Source organism: Apostichopus japonicus, chromosome 6 (assembly GCF_037975245.1).
Source record: "Apostichopus japonicus isolate 1M-3 chromosome 6, ASM3797524v1, whole genome shotgun sequence".
Classification (NCBI taxonomy): Eukaryota; Metazoa; Echinodermata; class Holothuroidea; order Aspidochirotida; family Stichopodidae; genus Apostichopus; species Apostichopus japonicus.
This window is the reverse complement of record NC_092566.1, coordinates 13,929,843-13,948,660: the sequence shown is the minus strand read 5'-3', so window position 1 is coordinate 13,948,660 and position 18,818 is coordinate 13,929,843. Positions and strand designations below refer to the sequence as shown.

At 37.2% G+C, this 18,818-nt stretch overlaps 1 protein-coding gene across 2 annotated transcripts in view; it reads left to right on the top strand.

The window, feature by feature from the left end:
* Positions 1 to 18,818, top strand: part of LOC139969046 (ethanolamine-phosphate phospho-lyase-like) — a 28,679-nt gene continuing 9,861 nt past the window's right edge. The window contains exons 1-9 of one of the 2 annotated variants that reach the window (XM_071973778.1): positions 1 to 157; positions 2,611 to 2,750; positions 6,408 to 6,526; positions 10,487 to 10,646; positions 11,949 to 12,023; positions 13,113 to 13,206; positions 14,716 to 14,829; positions 16,704 to 16,786; positions 17,727 to 17,827. In XM_071973778.1, coding sequence (XP_071829879.1) covers positions 2,698 to 2,750; positions 6,408 to 6,526; positions 10,487 to 10,646; positions 11,949 to 12,023; positions 13,113 to 13,206; positions 14,716 to 14,829; positions 16,704 to 16,786; positions 17,727 to 17,827 — 799 coding nt within the window. In that variant the 5' untranslated portion in view covers positions 1 to 157; positions 2,611 to 2,697. Of the gene's footprint in view, positions 158 to 210; positions 365 to 2,610; positions 2,751 to 6,407; positions 6,527 to 10,486; positions 10,647 to 11,948; positions 12,024 to 13,112; positions 13,207 to 14,715; positions 14,830 to 16,703; positions 16,787 to 17,726; positions 17,828 to 18,818 lie in introns of those variants that run through there. The other variant, XM_071973780.1, reaches the window with a different exon arrangement.

The following is an 18,818-nucleotide window of genomic DNA, read 5'->3' as shown; positions in this document are numbered from 1 at the left end:
ATACTTCGCACAGTTTCTCATAGTACTGATTGTGCAATAAGTCAAAATTACTGCTTGACTAGTACTAGCTGTGGACGGACAAGCAACCACAGAACCCGAAGGTTACCTACATTGTTTACTTCGATGGGAAAAGGTGCCACCGTTGTATGGGGGAACTGTAAGTATTATTGTAAAACAGGTTTTCTCTGATGTTTCATGCTGTATGATCTCATTAACTGTAGAAGGACGCATTTGGTTTGGTTGGATCATAGGCATGCAGTAGCTTCACGGGTTCCATCCACGCGCTTGTTACTGTACAACTAATGTTACTGTTAGGCCTTCTTAAAACTTGAGGTTAACTGGCGATCAAAATCTCAATGAATCGGTAGGAAATTGTACGTTCGTATCACAATCTGTATGGTTAATACACATTTGTTGGTAGTATGCAAATTAATCTCCTGTTCTCTCAGGTGTTCCACAAGGCACCTGTATTGGCCCAGTTCTGTTCTTATGCTATATAAACGACATTACTTATCACATTAAATCGCAGCTTCGTTTATTTGCGGATGATGCTTTGCTGTATAGGCCTATTCACTCATTTGACGACCATCTCATCCTCCAGAAAGATCTGAAGGCTCTTGAATCCTAAGCTTTGGGACATGAAATTCAATCCCTCTAAATGCTTCATGATGTCTATAAAGCGTAGCAGGGCAAAATCTGTGTTATTTTACTCTATACTGTATACAATCAAATATTGGAGTGCGTCACTTCGCAACCTTATCTTGGTATCCTGTTTAGTGACAATTTATCTTTCTCTACACATATTGATAGGATTTGCTCTAGGACCAGCAGAACCCTTGGCTTCCTTAATAGGAATTGGCGCTCTTGCCCACCAGAATTATGTCAATTGGCTTATATGTCTATGTGTCGTTCTACTCTTGAATATGCAGCTCAGATTTGTGACCCTTATAAGGTCTCAGCCCAAGATAAAGTAGAAAAAAATTCAAAGGAAGGCAGCACGTTTTGTAACTCGTGATTTCAGTAGGCAATCCAGCATCACTGAGATCCTGAAGACTTTGAAATGGGAACCCCTCATAGAAAGAAGGAAAAGGGCCAGACTTATGCTCTTTTACCAAATTATTAATGGCCTAGTTGCAGTCCCAAACGAGACTAATCCCTTCTTGAAACCAGGGAGGCCTGACTGCTATACACAAATTCCACATAATCATGCTTTTCAGTATAGTTTCTATCCTAGGACTATAAAAGACTGGAATACACAATCCTTGGCGGTTAAGGTGTTTAAGACAAGATTGCCCACGCATTGTTATTAGCACTGCTGCGCTGCGCACCAACATCCTCGTTGTGATACCCCAGAGGGGTTTTTAACGAGTACCTAGCAGAAACAGAAACCTGCAATATTGTATCTCCCATTTAACTTGTTCGGTCAGCTGCATGGTGCCACACACAATATTGTGAGTGGATTTGCAATTGCCAATTAGTTCCTGTGATAGAATAGACAAAATAAAATGATTTACCTTCACCACGTATCAATTAATAGTTGTAGCATTACACTAGTATTTAATATGAAAGGCTAAAGTAAATTTGGAATGGTTAGTCCTACAGTAAATAGAGTGTTTGAAGGTGCTCGAGCTCAATGAACCAAACCTCTCTTTAATCCAAATTGGACAAATTTGTGAATTGTAGGAGTACTAGGCCAAGTGTTACTGTACCCTCTCAACCTGGTGATGACCCAGACCTCTATGAGGGACCTACTGTACCTAAGGGTATTGTAATGACCATGTTACAACAGCTAGGAGACCAGTACAGAGAGTATATTTCTTGGATTTCTACATTTTTACCATACATGTACAGTTCACTACTTCAAAAACCATATACATAAGAGTCATCTGTACTCTGCTTTGTTTGCACAAGACAACCAATTTTCACTACTTAAGCAGACGCTTCTGTCATTGCTACTGTATCGCTGTATACATACATGTGGTACTGTATGTCAATAACATACATGTCGTGAAACAATGATGGTGCACAGAACATGTACAGTAAAATCATTTTATACATTGCTTGCACATGTTATTTGTTTATGTAAAGTGGCTATCTTATAATGCATGATTCAATTTAAATATAGATGTCCTGGAGTAACTACACCACAAATGCACAATCATTTACCTATAGAATAACGATTCTATCTACTTTGAAATATAGCATGCTCTGTGCAGCTACTGTACAGTAAGTTGCAAATTAAAACATTGACATTTGAAATGATTGGCTGATTTTAATCAGAAAATTCAGTGGTAAATAATTTGTTCCTGCTGTAAGCCTTGCATGGAAATAATTGTAAATGATAGTTTTATGAGTGAAACTCTTTGTGGGTACAGTACTGGACCCACAGCTCCCTTATCTCCCTTCAAATCATCACACCCTGGTTGACCTGGGGTGCCAGGCTCTCCCTGTTCTTCTGGAATACCTGGATCTCTCAGGTCACTGTATCTCCCAATAAATGTAGAATACAGAGAACTTTGTCCAAAATTGCATTTTAAATCTTGATAGTAAGTTATTTCTGCATAATTCATATTAATCGGTCTTTGTATTTTTCGTTCTGCATTTATTTAGTTTTTCAGGAAAACTAGTTCTTCACTCTACTCCACTCGAGCTAACTCCTCGTTGGATAGTAAAGGTTTACAGCGAGTCACGAACAACATGGACCATTTGAATAAGACAACCACTGTGAAGTTGCGCAAGAAACTAATCGGGTAAGTACTGTACTGTAGCAGGCCATCATCAGGTCTAATATTAATCCTGTACAGCAGACCTACAATTTAAATCATCTGCAATCAAAATATCTTTCAAAATCCTATTCAGGGATTCTGTTTGAAATAACTGTGCTATTAAAGCCGAATTTGTGTACCACGTACCGTACGACACCTGAAAATTGCCACTTTACTGATCATTAAGATGGCCACTAGGTAACATGTACATTACTGTACGACACTTGAAAATTGCCACTTTACTTCTCATGAAGATGGCTACTAGGTAACATAGGGTCTACTGTAAGAGACCTGAAAATTGCCACTTTACTGATCATTAAGATGGCTACGTAGGTAACATGTACTGTACGACACCTGAAAATTGCCACTTTACTGATCATTATGATGGCTACTACTGTAGGTAACACAGGGTCTACTGTAAGACACCTGAAAATTGCCATTATACTGATCATTAAGATGGCTAAGTAGGTAACAGCTAGTGCACGACACCTGAAAATTGCCACGTTACTGATCATTAAGATGGCCACTAGGTAACACCTACAGTACTGTACTGTAAGAAACCGGAAAACTTGCCATTTTACTGATCTTTAAGATGGCTACTAGGGATACCTTTGGTTTCAGTTCAGGATGAGGTCCTCTAAGCTTTGGCTCAGCAATTTGCAGACCAGTTTTGTTTCAAGATGAGGTCCTCTAAGCTTTGGCTCAGCAATTTGCAGACCAGTTGTGTTTTCAGGATGAGGTCATCTAAGCTTTGGCTTTAATAGCTATATGCAGACCAGTTGTGTTTTCAGGATGAGGTCCTCTAAGCTTTTGCTCAGCTATTTGCAGACCAGTTTTGTTTCAGGATGAGTTCCTCTGAATTTGGCTCAGTTAAATAAATATGCAGACCAGTTGTGTTTTCAGGATAAGGTGCCCTAAGCTTTGGCGCAGCTATATGCAGACCCATTGTGTTTTCAGGATGAGGTCCCCTAATCTTTGGCTCTGCTTTATGCAGACCAGTTGTGTTCTCAGGATCAGGTCCCCTAAGCTTTGGCTCAGCTATATGCAGACCAGTTGTTTTTCAGGATGAGGTCCTCTACTGTAGCTTTGGCTCAGCTATATGCAGACCAGTTGTGTTTTCAGGATGAGGTCCCCTAATCTTTGGCTCTGCTTTATGCAGACCAGTTGTGTTTTCAGGATGAGGTCCTCTGAACTTTGGCTCAGCTATATGCAGACCAGTTGTGTTTTCAGGATGAGGTCCTCTAAGCTTTGGCTCAGCTTGTTGCAGACCGGTTGGTTTCAGGATGAGGTCCTCTGAGCTTTAGCTCAGCTATATATGCAGACCAGTTGTGTCTTTAGGATGAGGTCCTCTGAACTTTGACTCAGTTATTTGCAGACTGGTTGTGTTTTCAGGATGAGGTCCCCTAAGCTTTGACTCAGCTATATGCAGACCAGTTTTTTTCTCAGGATGAGTTCCTCTGAATTTGGCTCAGTTAAATACATATGCAGACCGGTTGTTTTCAGGATGAGGTCCCCTAAGCTTTGGCTCAGTTATTATATGCAGACCAGTTGTGTTTTCCGGATGAGGTCCTCTAAGCTTTGGCTCAGCTATATGCAGACCAGTTGTGTTTTCAGGATGAGTTACACTGAACATTGACTCAGTTATTTGCAGACTGGTTGTGTTTTCAGGATGAGGTCCCCTAAGCTTTGACTCAGCTATATGCAGACCAGTTTTTTTCTCAGGATGAGTTCCTCTGAATTTGGCTCAGTTAAATACATATGCAGACCGGTTGTTTTCAGGATGAGGTCCCCTAAGCTTTGGCTCAGTTATTATATGCAGACCAGTTGTGTTTTCCGGATGAGGTCCTCTAAGATTTGGCTCAGCTATATGCAGACCAGTTGTGTTTTCAGGATGAGTTACACTGAACATTGACTCAGTTATTTGCAGACTGGTTGTGTTTTCAGGATGAGGTCCTCTGAGTTTGGCTCAACTATATGCAGACCAGTTGTGTTTCAGGGTAATTTCTCACTTGAGCAAACATATATTTTACTTCATGTTAAATAAAGTCACATCAGATTTGAATAAAAATGTTTCCTTTCAATACTAACATCAATTTAGCCTAGATGTGCAGCCTACTGTACTTTCATAAATGATGTTCCTAGCCTTTGTATATATAGGAATGAAGCTGTAGCATGGAATAAGTGAACCAGTATCAAGACAAATGCTATGCAAGTGCAAAGATATACAGTACTTATGTTTTGTACATAGAAATCATAATCCTTTGAAAGAGAAAAAATTATGAGCCTTCAATTCTGCTACAGAAAATGTGAACACTACATTATTCCCTAGTACTGGTGTAGTGGTTATCCACTAATTACCTCTTGTCTACAGTATAAACTACTGGTTGTGATGTTTAAAGTTTTGTGTAGAACATTGCTGTTGAAACTTATTTGATTGAATATTGTGAGATGTGTTCATAATAGTTTGGTAAAGTTACTGGTACTTAGGTTTATTGCTGGCAAACAGATGCACACAATGGATGTTAATAGATGATCCATGTGTCTGGCAGTCACATGTATATAAGCACCTGTATACATGTATAGTTTATATCATGCATGTCGAATGCATTGATCATGCAGGTTGATGCTGTAGCTAGCCATGTATGTAGTGTGCTGTAAATTATGTCTTATCAATATTGATCACTCTTGTGTGGGTCTAATAGGGTTTAAATGCTTGAATCCCTGTTATAATCTAAATTAGCCTGCTTTACATCATTAGACAAGAAAAAAGAACTGAGCTGATGTAATAAAAGGTGGTTTGTAGTTAAAACCCTCTTTAAGTCATAAAGTCTTCCTCTTAATTATAAAGACCTATATTGCTGGGTGAAAAAGTGTTTCGTCATCCATCCCCCCTCCCCCCTCCCAATGTACAAAAATGTACCATATATTTTTCAATCACTTTAATTCACATGCTGTAACGGTAAACATTACGATTCAATCAATGTTCATGTTATCTGAACATTAAGATTCACTCTACAATACACAAAATAAAATAAAAAAGGCACCATTGAGCTTGATTCTCCTGAACAAGGGTCTTAATATCTGGATTTACAGTAGCTTGGTTAATTTGAGACGTAAATCTCTGCAATGTATTACAGTACCTCCAGGCTACCATGTTTCTTGCTTAGAATATCAGTTACAGCGTTGATTGTGCACTCAACTAGATAGGAAGAAAGCCACTTCCCCCAATTTCCCCTTCCTCTCAATTCACCCCAAGACTTTTCTTTACCCCCTGGGGGGAAGGGGTGGGGTTCACATGGACCTAGGTTGAGAAGCATTGGCTTAATATGTTCTTCTATCATTAATTATTCAAAATAAATTTTCCTCTGGACTAGCATTTTAATTTGAAACAAACTTATAAATGATAGCTTTTCACTTCGAAGCCTTTCTTTCTTACAGTTCATGTAGAGATTTAATTAAGAGAAATTGTTTACACATGAAGCACTTTAAAGGGGAATTACAAGTTGCTTGATCCTTGCAGCATTGGATTTGATGTATATGCCTACAGTAATGAAACTAAATGTGTATACATGTGAAATCTCTGGGGGGAAAATTTTTGATTTTAATAATTTTCTTCCCCTTGCTATCCATATTTTCTTCTAGGTCACCATGCCCAGTGTGGTTTCGGGAAAATCCTCTCAAAATCGTGAGAGCTGAAGGCCAGTATATGTACGATGAAGAAAACAACAAGTACCTGGATTGTATTAATAATGTGTGCCATGGTAAGGGAATATATATCATTTTGCTATTTTTAGTATTGTTCAGTTTGGTCGACAGTAAATTTACACATGTGCACAGTAACTTGATACAGTATGCACTCTTAGTAATCGGCTCATGCAATGGTTTTCTCTGGTTATTTATTTCAGAGCAAATCAATTATAGCTGAAGTTTGTTTGTTAGGGTATTAAATTCCTGTGAGCTAGCATGCAGGCCTAGAATTATATAATGTTAGCTCCTTACTATTAAGAAATGCAAGTGCTTGACAAATCTACTGGCTAAAATCAAGTTCTCACCGGTGCATTTTCATGGATATCAACAGAAATCGGAAACTATAAACTATAAACAACAGAAACTTGTTGTTGATCTGTTTTGCATATCTCCGGGTGAAAGCACAAGTTATTTTAACAATTTCAGGTTTATTGGTGAGGATAACATTTTTCCTCACACTAATTGAATGATGTCATTACAAGTACCCTTCATGGGTTTCTCCTTCTATTAAAAAGTGCTCTAACACTAGATCTGGATCTGATCTCTTGCTCAGAATCAGATCATGTGCTCAAGATCAGGGTTTTAGTGTACTGTAAATGCATATCAGATCCGGATCTGATCCTCCGATCTTGATCTCGGCAAGGGGGGAGGACCAGACTCTGAGCAAGTGATCAAGCTTTTAGTGTATATGCCCTAGTATCAATGGTGACCCAAGATGTTGATGTTAGAGTCGAGATGTAGAATGCTAAGGGCAAGGCCTAGCTTTCTATCTGCATTTAAGTACAGTGCATGTTACATTGCATGCTGATTCGAGTGTGTAAAATACAACACAGCAGTCTATATTATGATAACACAACCTACTGTACATGTGTGTTTGGGTTTATGATTGTTCAGCACCAGAAAAGTTTTATACATTAGTGCGCATTCTCTCATGAGCTGCTCTTTTGCAATACGTCTCGATTCATCTTCCGCTTAAAGGGTGTGAAGACTCGCCCTAAACCGTGTGCCGCCATCTGAAAATGTTAACTTTCTGTTGCTTGCAAGGGACGTTTTGTTTGTGTCGCTACAAAATGCAGACAGTAATGAAACGTGATACCTTGTTATCTTTAGCTGGACCTGAGATGTCCATCGCTGTATCGTTATACACTGTGCTGTGGGTATTGAACACAGCTGTATACATGTACTGACTGTACACTAGTATCTAATTACCGACGGTAGCAAGCTGTGTGTGTATTTTCTGGGATCGATGGTGGTGTCTAACACTTCTGTTACACCTCATTCGAAACTAGGTCAGATTACCGGCATTAGACGTTTCTTTTTGCGAGAGTCTTCACACCCTTTAAGCACTCGCCTTGCACAGAGAAGATCAGAGTATGAAATAAGTGTATTAAAGTGCGCCCGGATCAAAGCATGTTTATAGTTCACTGGTAATGTGATTTCGTGATTAGATCAGGAGATCAAATCCAGGTCTAATTTAAAAGAACCCTTGCCTTGTATTCTTGGGACTCGGTCAACTGTGTGTTCAAACTGCTAACAATTGATGGCATATAATACACTACTGTAGCTATGACCTTTCAGTAAAAACCCTCCACAAAAGGTTAAAATGTCAGGGAAGTTCACTTGTATTGTTTGGCGTGTAAACAGTTTTGTGTGGTTCTTATCTGTTGCTACTTTCAGTTTAGTAATCACAGTGTAAAGTAGGTATCAGGGTCACTTTGATAATAGCTATTGAAGACAATACAATCCATATTTCAAAGAATATAGCCTTAAGTACTCTGCCCACTAGCATACAGTAGTACTTTAGCATGAAACAATCATGATCACTTAAATACTGGATACCCTACCAAATGGTTATTACATTTGAAGAATTTCAGATTATTTGCAACCTTAATTACTTGTAGATATTAAGTACTGTTCTTGTACAGTACTTGTCTAGTTGCAGTTCATTTCAAGTAGGTCACTACTGCCCAGTGACAGATAAGGAGTTAAAACAATTTGCATATACAGTACATCCAGTACAGAGAGGTGGTAAACTCCAATCACACAGGTACATTGGGCTGACAAACCATATCCAACAAAACTGTAATTTAGTCCTTTTTTAATCATGTGCTGCTCAAACATTGCCTGTATAGTACTACAGTGTGGCCTAGCTGTTTCAATCATTACCTACAGTACTATAAATAGGTTAAAATGTTAATGGTGAGATCCATGAAGCAGTTTGTTATTTGATACATATCACCCCACCCAATTGTAATCCATGTTTACTAGATAAGTTTGTTAAAGCTGAACATAAATTTTCCAGCAGAGTGTCATTGTGACCAACATACAGAAGTACTAACTGTATGTACAGTCTAGTGTACTGGATGCACACTGGGAACATGAGTACAGATTGAAATATTTGTCATGATGGTAATTACAGAATCCTTACACTTTTTGTTTGTAACTGAAATTTAAACAAGTCAGATAGGATCTAGAACAGCTGTTGGTTAGGCTAAAGTTTGCATCCATTCCACTGCTGTAAACAATAATGAGCAACAGGTACAGATGTCTAGTTTCTCAAGGGTGAGCGGCCATGCATGTAAATAATACTACCAGTAACCAGGGCTACTGCTAACTGCTGCCTGTGAAGAATTAACAGGTTGAATCCCAAACTAAGTAAAACTGAACCACGTGCAGGTAAATTGCTTGTTGCAGTGAACAGTCTATTATTAAGCTGAGATGTAGAACAGTAAAATGTTACCAAAACTGTCTTATGGAAATTCACATTTATCTGTATTTGGGGTGAAAGGAATATCATAAATCATATTTGATGTCCCAGTAAGTTATCCTGTGGATCATTGTTCAATTGTTCCTGTGTGACAGTACAGTAGTATCTTTATAAAGTACTGCAATAATGGGGAGGGAAATATGTTTGAGCACAACACACACAGCACTTTTGACACCGCACACCAACCCTTTTTCGAAAATTGCTGTATGCATGTACGATATAACCTACACTGTAGTTTGCTCCAATTGGAACATGCCACAAGTTTGGACTCCTTGATCATGGATGGTATGGCCCATATATATGTGCAATATTAATACAAAGTTGTGTTCAGTGTAAAACGTTAGCCAAGAATGAGGCCTTATACCGCAAATTTGTACTCAATGTTATTTGTTAGCCAGATAATTGAAACTAACTATACTCATAATAACACACACAATAAAGAGACTGAGGAGTTGAAGTAGCTTATATATGTGAACACCCCTTTACAAGTACATATTTTATCAGATATTAAGTATGATTATCGCATGTCAACACTTTCAGTATTAAAGTCTCCATAGATATAAATGGCACGTTAACTGTTAATACAGTTTGCAAAAGGGTAGAGAGGGTTATTTTCAGCAAGATAATTTGTAGTATCAGGTTTAATGTCAATTTGGTTTTGGCATTTTGTTTATTTATGATGGAAGCAAACATAGTTCAATTATTTTCAATTTATGTGTACGGTATCTACAATTTGACACTTACAGTAAGGGTTCCAGTATGTATTGTAACCTTATTGTGAAGTCACATGTATTATTTCTACAGTAATTACAAACAAGATTTATAGGAGAGCATTTGTGTGTAATAAAACATAATTTTTGAAGAGCATTTACCATTATGACACACAGAACAATTTACTGTGCTATACGTAAGTACTGTGATATGCTGGCTGGAAGAATCAATGGTCAAACTAGTTTTACATTTAAAACAACAGTATTATAAGTTAGAAACAGATATTGGCAAGGGGGTTTTCACCTACAGGACAGTTACCGCTTGGAATACTGTACTTTTCCCATTTAATATAATTGTTACATAATCTGCCAGTAATATCCTGTAATGCTCCATGTAAATATAAATTGTGCGACAAGTTTATGTTACTGTACTTGTCAACCAGATTGACTTAAAAAATTTACGGCCACTATTTCTTCCTCTTTTGTCATCAAAACAGTCGGCCATTCTCACCCAGATGTAACCAAAGCTGTTTCCAGTCAACTTGGACTTCTGAACACCAACACTAGGTTCCTTCATGACGGCATGTTACACATGGCAAAAAGACTGACGGATTCGTTGCCAGGGAAACTGTCTGTCTGTTTCTTCTGTAACTCTGGGTAAGGATTGGCCACAGATAACAGAAAACGATCGTCTTTATTTGTGATACATTGTTACTACATAACATTGCCAACAATTGTGCCTCCCCCCCAAGAATAAAGAAGGAAAATTGTATCCCTGACTACAGGCATGCTAAGTAGAAAAAGTATGACTACAAGCTCGTCCAATAGAGATAATTAAATTTGGGAAAAGCACAGAGCATTTTGTCAAACTTGTCCAGCAAAGGCTTGCACAAAGAATGTGGAAGTTGAAACTGCTGGGTTGTGGACAATAGTTAAATTGCCACCAAACACTGATACTGTAGTATCCAAGTTATCAACAAAATATTTTAAAAATCAGATTTTCCCTCGTCACAGCAAGATTTTTGTAACAGGATGGTAGCAAATGACTTTCTTGTGCACTCTATTTAGTATTATGAGACAAGAAGACTCAACCTGTCCACTGTGAATAACCAAATTATTACTGTCTCTGATGAAGCTATTGTGCAGAATCCTGTCTAGCATGGTTCATTCCCTTGCATGTTTAAGCAACAACCCTCATTTGTTTGAAAGTTCTCAAAGAGGCAGAAAAGAAAAATCTAACTTCCTTTCGTGTCAGTCAGGAGAGATGACTTTGTGAATTTCTGAATAAGTGGTTCTCCCACATATAAGAACTTCAGATACCCAAACTTTAATTGTACGGTAATAAGCAAGTGCAGTTTGCATTTGTGAAATTCCCGCCTGAAGTGCAGTATCGTTATGTAGTAACCATTGAGACAGAACACAAACAGTTTATCAGATCACAAGAGCCTTCAACTGCATCTGTTTACTCATCATCTGATTACCTGCTCATTTTCTGATCCTATGACGACTTGTGGGCACACTAGCTGTAGTCCTTTCACTACTGTACTTTGTTGTTCATGATAAACAATCCTGGTAACCTGTTCAAGGCTTGCTTTAATAATTTGTTCTTTCATTACAAGTCGATCCACCATCCGTTCTCAAACGTGGAAGCCACTGAGGTCAGCTTTATTGCAATATAATGATCCTGACCTGCCTAGCATTCTCAAAACATGAGCAAGGCATATAAGGCCATCATATGGAGTCAGCATACTGTATGTACAGTCAAATGTTGGTTAAGGTCATAAGGAAAGACCAGATACCGTTACCCTTTATGTTCATCTGTATATTTCCTGCCCTGTCATTATGATGATAGTACATACATTATAGCTGTAGAGTTCAACAGCTCCTACAGCTGATGACAGTCAAAGGTCATCCCTGGGAGAGAATATACCTATTATCATGTAAACTTCATTCTTTCAGCTCAGAAGCAAATGACCTTGCACTGCGTTTGGCGAGGAAGTACACAGGAAACAAGGATGTTCTAATATTGGATGAGTAAGTGACAAAATGCTGAGTTGCAATTATAAAGAACAGTGTTCAGTTATAATAGATGGATTATGCATTGAACCATGTCTCCAACCAACACAATCATTTTTGTGACTTTTAATGTTATAGGTAATGTTTTGTTTATTCTTGGGATACTTTTAATATGCTGTACCAATTTCAAATGATAATATCATTAAATATGTTCTTAATACAGGACTCAAGTGGAATCATTGTAAGAAATTTTAAATTGTGTGTGCAAAACAAAATTAACATACAGTAGCTTGATTGAGTTAGCGGAACAGAAATAAACATCGCCCAACGATTGACACTGCTCGATGCTAATCAGAATTATTCCTAAGTTGAGTTGGAAGTTTACGATATATCGTTTTATCTCAAAGTTTTCATCTTGCAGCTAGTAAGAGAATGACATTCAACTTTTTTGATCAATCTTCCTAGCTACTCTAGTCCTTTTCCTATTACTGTAAACTTATATCATTTGTTTCATCAATCTTTCATCTGTCTCTTAATCAATGATTGATTGGTCTCCTCATTGGTTTCTAATCATGTGCTATTTGCATATACAGTAGCATCGTAATTCAATATTTCATCAAATTGCAATCTATTGAATAAAATATATTTACATTTAAAAGAAATTCAGTTCTTTTTAGCTCAGTGGCCATGAAGATGCATAACCAAAGGCTGTTGCCCATGGATTCGGAAAGTCTCCCGAAACATTGAAAGTTCTTATCTTTTGCCTGCTCAGTTCAATTTTATTTCTGCTTGTGTAAGTAACAAGGATGGAACAAATATCAATACTAAACAAAAAGTCCCCCCACCCCTCAATTACAGAATTGAAAAGATAGATTTGTGATTAAATATTCCATTTGACGGTGCTTAAATCGATAATGGAACGTTTTTTCCAATCACCTTTCAGTATGCCACAGGAATATCCCTTTGACATTGATATTTATACAATGTCATTCTTCCTAGAGGTGGGATTTTATAATAATAATGATTTTAATGTTTTCTTTGGTTAAAACTGGAGCACAGGTTGGTACAAAGCATTCATTGTCTTGTTATTTCTTGTTTCCATTGCAGTGCTTACCACGGTCACACAGACCTACTCATTGATATTAGTCCACACAAATATAAGAAACCCTGTATGGAGGGAAAGAAAGACTGGGTTCATGTGGTAAGTGACCAGACTGAGCTAAATTATTAGTCTTGTGTATGTATGTATGTTTGTACGTATGTATGTATTTTAGATCCTCCTGCAAGCAGGAACTCGCGAAGAAGCCTCATTGGCTTATCAAAGCCGCAAGCTGACCAAAGTCAGTCTCTTAGATTCATATTTAACGTCCATGATTATGAATTGTCAATTGTCAACAACTCTGTAACTGGACGACATACATTAATCTTGGAGTGACTCAAACCAGGGGCCTTATGATTGAAATGCACCGGCTTTAACCACTGAGCTAACACTCCAAGTTGGAACCTTACCTGAGCCATTCAGTGTTGCTTTTTATTTCCTTAAAAGCTTTTAAACATATAAGTTGCAACTTCAGTTGTTTGCAGTTTATAAGAGAAATATATTAAAGGAAGATGTTACTTCAGTAAAATATATTTAAAGTTGCATTCTAAACTAGAAGGAAAGTTGCTTATGGAATCTCTTTTTTGTGTGATATTGTTACCATATTGTTGGCATTTTCCCAAAATGCTGGGAAAATGCCCAAAACATCAACTTCAGGAATGACAAATACACTCTAGGCCTCATTGTTCTGTTGCTTTTTACTGCCAGAAACTTTTGAATAGTTATTCTGAGATAATTTTCTCCATCCTACTGTACCATTGACTTGAAAATGCATTCTGCACTGGAAATTCTCCATCAGGTCGTACCATTATTACATTTCACTTCTGTGGGAGAGCTTTTATTTTTACCATTAAGAGAGGGTTTATGTAGACCCTGCAAGGTTTTTCATGCAGATTTTTCGTAATTTTTTTGGTGATTTGAAACCATTAGAAAGTACAAAAATTGCATTCAAAAGTCTCTTTCTCTGAATTATACATTCTGGTGGGGTTAATTTCTTCCCTAAATTTTTTTTTCACAGCTGTTGTTTTATTTTCATCTTATACATCCCATAAAGTATGATGACATTTTTGTTATATTTATTCTGTAAAACAACAACAAACTTTTATCTTGTATATCATAATTTGGTCAAAGTCCAGCTATTGAACACAGAGCTTGTTATTGCTTTGTATCGTAAATGCTTCTTGAATCATAGGTGGCCCTGGATCAATTGTGAACTTTCATGATATAAATCAGTTATCACATAATACTATTGTTAAGTGATTCTCTTGTTTAGGGTCAGATAATGGATCCTAACATAATAAGACAACTTTTTGAAATTCCTGAAGAATGTTATCTATGTAAAGTGTTTGTTGATTCAATACATCTGTTCAACATTTCCCTATAACCAATAGAAATTCTTCCTTTTTCTTATGTTATGAAAATGTTCAACGGGCCAATTCATGACCAATATTTAGGGATGCTGTGTACCTGTTATCTTTGTTAAACAAAAACAAGCCCCTTAATAGACCTTTGTACAAAGATTATGTCAATATTTTTGCTACAAAGGTCGCTCAGCCAATTATTCTTTTGATTTTATTATCTCATTGTTGCTATTATTGTCTTTGATAACAGACAGATACCCCTGATATCTACAGAGGGGAATATGCTGGTGACCAGAACGCTGGAGAGAAATATGCTCTGATGTTAAAGAATACGATTGACAAAGCAACACAAGATGGCCGCAAGGTAAGGTACCAAGCATTCTGTATGTGACATGCTCTGTAATGCCCAAAGGTAAACACAGAAAATAAGGATAAATTTAAGAAGTAATTTGAAATGGTTTGAACGTCTTCACAAGTACCTCAAGTCCTGATGGAGGGTGGGGGAGGAGGTGGGATGAGATGAAGGTGGGGGTGGGGGTGGGGGTTAGGAGTAGAGAAAACATTTTCCATTAGCCATAAAACTTTTGTGTAGTTTCCTAACCATCATGTTATTGCATGGCCAAGCATGTAATGTGTGTACTCTGGGTATTTTGTATAGAGGGCCTTCTTGTGATAGGATGTTATAGCATTGCCAAGCATGAAATGTGTATACTTTGGATATTCTTGTGATACAGTAGGATGTTATAGCATGGCTAAGCATGAAATGTGTATACTTTGGATATTCTTGTGATAGGATGTTATAGCATGGCCAAGTATGAAATGTGTATACTTTGGATATTCTTGTGATAGGATGTTATAGCATGGCTAAGCATGAAATGTGTATACTTTGGATATTCTTGTGATAGGATGTTACAGCATTGCCAAGCATGAAATGTGTATACTTTGGATATTCTTGTGATAGGATGTTATAGCATGGCCAAGTATGAAATGTGTATACTTTGGATATTCTTGTGATAGGATGTTAAAGCATGGCCAAGCATGTAATGTGTATACTTTGGATATTCTTGTGATAGGATGTTATAGCATGGCTAAGCATGAAATGTGTATACTTTGGATATTCTTGTGATAGGATGTTATAGCATTGCCAAGCATGAAATGTGTATACTTTGGATATTCTTGTGATAGGATGTTATAGCATTGCCAAGCATGAAATGTGTATACTTTGGATATTCTTGTGATAGGATGTTATAGCATGGCCAAGCATGTAATGTGTATACTTTGGATATTCTTGTGATAGGATGTTATAGCATGGCCAAGCATGTAATGTGTATACTTTGGATATTCTTGTGATAGGATGTTATAGTATGGCCAAGCATGTAATGTGTTTACTTTGGATATTCTTGTGATAGGATGTTATAGCATGGCCAAGCATGTAATGTGTATACTTTGGATATTCTTGTGATAGGATGTTATAGCATGGCCAAGTATGAAATGTGTATACTTTGGATATTCTTGTGATAGGATGTTATAGCATGGCCAAGTATGAAATGTGTATACTTTGGATATTCTTGTGATAGGATGTTATAGCATGGCCAAGCATGTAATGTGTATACTTTGGATATTCTTGTGATAGGATGTTATAGCATGGCCAAGCATGTAATGTGTATACTTTGGATATTCTTGTGATAGGATGTTATAGCATGGCCAAGCATGTAATGTGTATACTTTGGATATTCTTGTGATAGGATGTTATAGCATGACCAAGCATGAAATGTGTATACTTTGGATATTCTTGTGATAGGACATTTAAACATATTAGATGGACAATGCACAAAAGTTTTCTGATTTGTCATATAAAATAATACAGTACTGTAGGTATATCCTTAAGTATAGAGGGAAATGGATCAGGGACAAAACCAGGATTATAAATAGGAGAGGTGTGGCCCTGAGGTTCTTGAAGCTGACTCTCATGTCGGTAATGACATGTTAGAAATCAAATGGTGCATACTGAGGCTTAATGAGGTCTACACGCAAGGTTGTGCTTATAATTACATTTCGTGTTTTGTGTGAAGGTGGTGAGGGGGGGAAGGAGATATTTACACATCCCCTGGGAGGGGAACCTGTATGTGTCAGGTTTCACTGTGTCCTGATAGATTAATTATATAAGGAATACAAGTGTGTCAGGTCTAAATGTTTTTGTCTAAAATGAAAAATAGGTTTCATGTATTTCCTTTACAGATAAGTGCATTTATACTAGAAGCCATGCAGAGTTGTGGAGGTCAGCAGATATATCCAGCAGGTTATATGAAGCATTGTTTTAAGTAAGTTTACATTATGCAGATCATACTGCCTTGCTGGGCTTGATATCAAATAATGATGATACAACTTACGTGGATCAGATCAATGATTTTGTGAATAATTGTGGGCGTAACTTTTTCGAACTTAATGTTAATAAGACAAAAGAAATGGTGATTGATATTTGGAAGAATTTGAAATGAAATTATTATAAGGGGAAGTATCTTTGAAAGGGTGGATAATGTAAGTATATCAGGGTGGTGATATATTAACAGCTTCCCTGGCATGAGCACTTTGTTGTAATAATGAAGAAACTAAACTCTAGGATGAGTTGTCTGCATATGATGAACACATTTTTGTAATTTTTTATTTGTATACTGATTACTGTGTTATGTGAGCAATCAGTTACCCTTTTATGGGGTTTAATCAAGTTGATCATAACTTATATTATGTTATCTTATCAAGTTGACCATTGAATGCCTACCTATGCATAGTTGCATTAGCTTCAGTTGAGAAAACTGAACATGTAGCACTTTCCCGAATAGCAGTCGACAGTGTGTGGTGGATCAGAACTAAAACTGCACAGTTTTTTCAAGAATGTAACAAATCATGGGGTAAAAAGTTTGCATGTGACCTAAACATAGTCTGGTCGTTTACAACAAACAGTCGGTCGATGTGCACCTGATCAGTCGGTCAGTGTGCGGGGGAGGGGGGGGGTCAGTTGTAAGTCAATGGGTCTCCATGATGATCAATAGTGAACAGTCAGGTAGTGTGAGGGCAGTGTGCATAGATCCTCAAATGTACCGTAAGTTTGGGGGGGGGGAGGGGGGTCAGTTGTAAGTCAAAGGGTCTCCATGACGATCAATTATGATCAGTCAGGTAGTGTGGGGGCAGTGTGCATTGATCCTCAGATGTACCATAAGTTTGTCTTTCATAACTAATGTGCATTCTGCAATATTTCCGCAGGTACGTCAGAGATGCAGGGGCCTTATGTATTGTGGATGAAGTCCAAACAGGCTTTGGACGTGTGGGATCAAAGATGTGGGCATTCCAGTTACAAGGCGATGGTAAGCTTTGGGGACTAGTCTTTATTTTATTCAGGTTACCATTTGCATATGAAGATATCCAAGGGGATTTGTGACAGAGCAAATTATTATATATGAGATGAAATGGACCAAGAAATACTGTGAATTATTTGTAATTATGAAATTTCAGTTTGAAATTTATGTGTTTTGCAGCTGTACATGTCCATTACTTTATCTGGATGAATGTATTGCACAATTTTTAATCTGTGCTGTTGTGCATGGACTACACCAATAAAAGAAAGTGTTAGTTGACTTTCCTCTAAACTAGAAGTAATTGCTACATGTAAGATTTGAAAAGAATTCAACAGTGTGATGCAATGTTATCTTTAATTTTGAAAATGATCGATGGTCTAACCGAGTGACTTCATCAAAGTTTAAACAGTGATTCTAATATTAGAGCTGTCCTTGTCTCATCAGTGAAAAAACAACGGCAACAATTTGTGCATGTGATACATCACAAATTATTCTGCAATGAACTTATCGAAACAATGATTGAATCGATGTATTAACATCTGAATCTGAGCAACAGAACAAGCTATGAAGATGAAAGTTGGATCGATGTGTTTCTTTTTCTTGCTCCTGTATTATGTATTCCTCCTCCTTTAATCTTAGACTTTGCTATCTCTTTAAAGAATGACCTTAGACAGAATTTTAGTCATAATGAATTTTATAGTCCAAAGAAATAAAACATTGCGTGCTAGTGATGTTCCTATAGCTATTCCAATTTTTCAAAATATTTGCCTTTAAAGTATGTTAAGTCTCTGGAATGCTCCTTTAAGGGTAAATTGATGATGTCATCTCCTCAGTGCAGGTCTTATTGTTAATGTTTTCATTGTTTCATGAATTATAATGTCAACTCAACCAGACCTTGTTCCTTATATAGTCATATAAACAATAGAGCACCTGTGGATGACACTACAAATCTTTGATGCATTGTTAACATGTCATTTGAGTCAATAAAAGTCTTATGTTT